The 5,239-nt window shown below is 41.6% G+C and overlaps 1 protein-coding gene across 1 annotated transcript in view; it reads left to right on the forward strand.

Annotated features, from left to right (window-relative positions):
- STK38 (serine/threonine kinase 38) overlaps positions 1-5,239 on the forward strand; it is a gene marked incomplete at its 5' end in the record, with an annotated part of 42,922 nt that overhangs the window by 16,713 nt on the left and 20,970 nt on the right. The window contains 1 exon segment of the mRNA XM_006148637.3: positions 2,101-2,184. Coding sequence (XP_006148699.1) covers positions 2,101-2,184 — 84 coding nt within the window.

Here is a 5,239-nt window from a genome sequence, read left to right on the forward strand (position 1 = left end):
GCAATCCCTTCTCCTCCATTCTCCTCTCGGGATCTTGGGCACGTACGCACACGCGCCCGGCGTGAGTTTTAAGCCACCGGGTCCGGGACGCGAACCACGGTCGACTATGTGGGAGTCCAGCGACATAGCCATTACGCTAACTGCTGGTTCCCACAATAGCCCATTTTCTATTAATGGATAATGAAATGAAGACTCCACAGGTATATATAATGTCTCAGTGTTACAGAACCATTGCACGCTGGGACCAGAAGTTGGCCCAAGTGTTTCTGGCATGTCCTTAAAGCCCTTGCTCTTCCAGTAGCACACGGCCTCTCCAGGAGTAAACAGTCAGCATTATCTTCACCCCTTATTTTTCCCTGCCAGGTTGGTGCAGCTCTCAAAAGATGGCTCTAGAAGATCAAATGTATAGGCAGGAGTTACATAGGTAGTGGTAGAGTTGAAAGCATTTGTGGCTTTGTCCTAGCTCTTATAAAATGAATCCTTCTTGGTCAGAAGAGCAGTCTATTGGGGAGAAGTTTGAGGGAGCTCATACAAGGTCATTCCCATTAGTGGAAAATACCTACTGATGCAATAGTTACATGATCTTTGTATAGAAGGAGTAGCTTGTTATTAAAAACCACTTCCCAGGGACCAGCAGTTAGCGTAATGGCTATGTCACTGAACTCCCATGTAGTCGACCGCGGTCCGAGTCCCAGACCCAGTGGCTTAAACTCATGCCAGGCACATGTGCATGCATGCCCAAGATCCCAAGAGGAGAATGGAGGAGAAGGGATTGCAGCGTGGCCATCCCCCATGGTGTGCGTGGGGGTGATTTCTTGCTTTCTGTCTCTCTGTCTCTCTCTTTCTGGTGAGCGCATGCGCCCTATAGCATAAACCTCTCCAAAAAAAACAAAAACAAAACAATTCCCAGGGGAAACATGAACAATATTCAGAGGCACGGGAAGGATATAGCATTGAGCCCTCAATGTTCAGAATTCTTCTTGGCCTCTCAAGAGAGGGAAAGGTACAATACCACCTGAAAAAGCTTTCTGTTCAGAGAGGAAGGGACATGTAACTCAGGAAAATCATGAAGGAAAGTACAGGGAGAAGAAGCAAATACACTTTTCTTGGTAGAGGAAAAAGGGGATGTGCAGGTCATTGCCAAGAAGTTTTTCTTTTCATTACAAAATTATCTATTTTCTTTAGCAGCATTGGAAAATATAAAGGAAAAACAGCATTTGAAAAACCCATTTCTGGGCCAGCAGTGGTGTGGTTAAGGCACTAGGTCCTACGTGGCCAACTCTGAGGTTTGAGTCTCAGACCTGGAGGCTTGAAAAACATGCCGATGTGTGTGCATGTGTGCCCCAAACTGAGGAGAACGGAGGGGAAGTGATTACGGTGTGGCTGTCCCTCCTTGGGGCTGATTTCTCACTTTCCCTTTATCTCTCTGGCGAGTGCACGTTTGCTATGATAAATCTAAAAAATAAACAAATAAAAACCATTTCCTTAATTAGACATTTTAGGTTTGTTTTCTTCCAGACATTTTTTCTTTGCTATTTTTTTGTTCTTGTTGTGCTGTGGGTGCATGTAGTGAGAAATCAGCCCCCGGAGGCTGGCCATGCCTCAGTCCCTTCCGTTTTCTCAAGATTTTGGGCATGCGTGCAAACACCCAGCATGCCTTCAAGCTGCCAGGTCTGGGACTCAAACTGCTCAGTCAGCCATGTGGGAGCCAGCTGCCTTACCCTCCAACCCACTGGCAGGCCTTGTTTGCATGAGCTTTTACTTTTGTTTTAAATGTCGTTGTAATCGTTTACTTCAGTTTTCTGAGTCAGCTGGATGACGTATGCCAGGGTTTTAATGAGTTCGTTCAGTTTGAAACTGAAGGTTTTAAACCAGGTTAGTTTGTTCAGCCAGGGAGCCAAAGCTGTTCAGATGTAGAGGCAGTTGAGGATGTTTCCAGCATTGACTTTGGAACATTAAAAAGCATTTTCTTCTGCTCTGTTACTACTAGTAGTTTATGTTAAAATTACACTTCTTCCAGTTTAAATTTTACTTCCTGTAATGCAAAAAGATTAGCTTGGCAGTGTGAACTTTTGACTTGACATTTCTTGTACATCCTAGGTTCGGCTTGTTCAGAAGAAAGATACAGGGCACGTGTATGCAATGAAAATACTCCGTAAAGCTGATATGCTTGAGAAAGAGCAGGTAAAGCAGTTATAGCAGTGTTTTTAGTTAACTTACAAAATTTGTCTCCTATAGTTTTGCTTTAAGAGTGTATGTTTTTATTAGTTGCCTTAGCTCTGTCATGTATCACTACACATTTAATATTACTTTTTTCTTCTATAAAGAAGCACTTATATATTTCAAAGTACAAGTAATGCCTACGGGTTATGTACAGTCTTTTTTAAAATCGCAAACCTATTAGAGAAGCAACTGCTGTTTGTGTCTCCCATTGCTTGCAAGATGGCAAGATGTCCTTGTCATGAGATTTTTTTATTTTTTATTTTTTATTTTTTATTTTTTTACTTTATACTGGGTGTGGTAGGATGTTTCTTGCCAAATCTGAGAAATAGAAACTGCCTTGAAACGAAGTACAAGGAATTCGAATTTGAAATTTCTGGTCTAAAACATGTCTTAATATGTTTCATTCTTAATATGCTTCAACGAAAATTGGATCTTCTAGATAACTTATTACTCAGACCAGTCGGTCTTCCAATTTCTGAATGAATTTGAAAAGTGTAATATAAATGACAGAGCAATGTAAATTCTCCTTTAATGATTAAGAACACTTTCTAAAACTCAGACCTATTTTGCATATACATCTTAAGATGCATAGTTTTTTGTGTCTTGTTTTAGGTTTCTGCTGTAGGGCACATGTGCTCACTGAAGAGAGACAGTGAGAGGGGGAACGTGAGAAATCATTCCCCTAGGGGGGTTGGCCATGCCACAATCCTTTCTCCTCCATTTGCCTCTCAGAATTTTGAGGACACACACACATGCCTGGCATGTTTTTCAAGCCTCTGGGTCTAGAACTTGATCCGCCAAATTGGCCACATGGGATCTAGCACCTTAATCTCCATGCCTCCTGCTGGCTCAAGATGCATGGGTATTTTATGGAAAATAAATAAGGTTTTAAAAATTGGACAATACATTAAGAAAAGCAAGAATTCAGACTTTATCAACTTAGTTTAATTTATCCTCTTGCTTATGAACCAATAGCAGTGGGTGATGACTATCAATTTCTTGTTAAATATCTGATGTTATAAAAGAGACCGTATGGCAAGGAGAGTACCTGGTGGAGAGCCCAGTAGTTAGGCCCCACATTCAGTCCCTTCTGCCTTTTGAGAGGCAGTAGAATCCCTGAGTTTTCTCTGTTTTCATTTAAGTGTCACCTCAAAATTTGGAATTAAAATTTTCTCTTTCATTTTCACGTGTTGCTCAGCGGCTTTAGACTTCTAGGAATTTCAGTTGAGAATATCAACTACCTGGGGAGTCGGTCTTCAGACACTATAACTTATGGTAATACCAACCCTACTCAGATGAACAGTAGGCCCAGCCATGGTAACATGTGCTAGATGCTGGTGGTTGGTAGGTTGAAGCCACATGGGAGGCTTGGGTTCAATTCCTAACCCACCCTGAAAGCTGGGTACAGTGGTGCTTGCCTATAGTCTCAGCTGCATGGGAAGCTGAACCAGGAGGAGCAAAACATAGAGAGGCCCTGTCTAAAACGAAGAATGCCACACATACACGTGTGCACTTACACACACAAAGGGAGAAAACCAAAATGCACAGCAGCTGTGTTATCTAAAAACTTGTGTGCGATATGGGTGTGTAGGCACTGGGAGGATTTCAGTTAATCCTGAGAAGGAAAATATAAAGCTTCTGTATTGTGATTAGTCGGTGTATTTACATTTCATATATAAATTTCATTTTTACCAGATGTATTTCCTGCAGCTTTAACCAAAGCTCAAAATTTATCTTTATTGGGGGCCAGCAGGTAGTGTGATGGTTAAGGCACTAGACTCCTACGTGGCCAACCACAGTTCGAGTCCTGGACCTGGTGGCTTGCTTTCTCACTTTCCCTCTCTCTTTCTCTGGTGAGTTTGTATGCCCTATAGCCAATTTAAAAAATAATACTAAGGCTAAATAAAATTAAAGTCTTTAAAAAACAACCAAGAGACTGGTTATCCAGTCCTTTCTGCCTTTTGAGAGATAGTGGATAAACTTATCTTTATCAAATAATTAGCAGTCAGAATAAAATTGTAACAAGAAGTATATATTATGACTTTTAGTGTTATTCACGCTACATAGCATGTGTCAGGTGCCCATCATGATAAGAGAGGACGATCCAAACCTGTGTGTGTAAAAACCGTTTCTCAAATACTATAACTTCTTTACAATCAGTTTCTACAGGTTTTCTAAAAGAAAGTAAAGGAGAGATCTAGTAAAATGAGGATCTTTAAATGATACATGAATTTAATTGCCTAGTTCGCTTTACCTGATAGACCGACCTTCCCAGAGTCTGACTCCATAAGGGCCAGTTAAAGTCTCTGGGCAGATTCTACCCGAGTTAACTATCTTGAAGAAGCATACATTAGGTTTGTGGTAGGTAAAAACCGGAAGTAGATTGTACAAATCTACCATCATTTCTGAGGCAGGGCTGAAAAAGTTTAGAGATAGATCCTAACTTTTTGTAATTATAGTTGTGTTACTTAGAGGAAAAGATTTTCCTTTTTGTTTTCTTATAGTAAACTGAGCAGGAATTAAAGCTACCACAGAGTTCAAGTTGTTACTCTGCTCAACAGGGTGGAAAACACTACTACCTAAAGTTCAAAGGCTAAGACAGCGTTGAGCTAGTTTCTGGTGTTTCTCTTCCAGTGGTAAAGGAAAACCTTCAGTTGTGTTGCCAGGATACTGTCAAGATGGAACAAAAGACCTAGTTTTTTTCTGTTTGTTTGCCTGAAGGCATATACGCTGACTGGAGATAGAGAAGGAAAGTGAGAAATCACCCCTGGGGGGATGGCCATGCTGCAGTCCCTTCTCTGTTCTCTCAGAATTTGGGGCACACACGTATGTTCCCAGTGTGTTTTCCAGGCCACCAGGTTTGGGACTTGAACTACACAGTTGGCCATGTGGTATCCAGCCACCCTAACCTCCATGCTACCTGCTGGCCTCCCAAAGACTAGCTTTTTGTCTCTGCTTTCGTAGTGCCCAGGACAGCAACTAGCACTCATACCCTATTTAAAGTGCAGAGATAGGG

Source organism: Tupaia chinensis, unplaced genomic scaffold (assembly GCF_000334495.1).
Source record: "Tupaia chinensis unplaced genomic scaffold, TupChi_1.0 Scaffold000238_1, whole genome shotgun sequence".
NCBI lineage: Eukaryota > Metazoa > Chordata > Mammalia > Scandentia > Tupaiidae > Tupaia > Tupaia belangeri.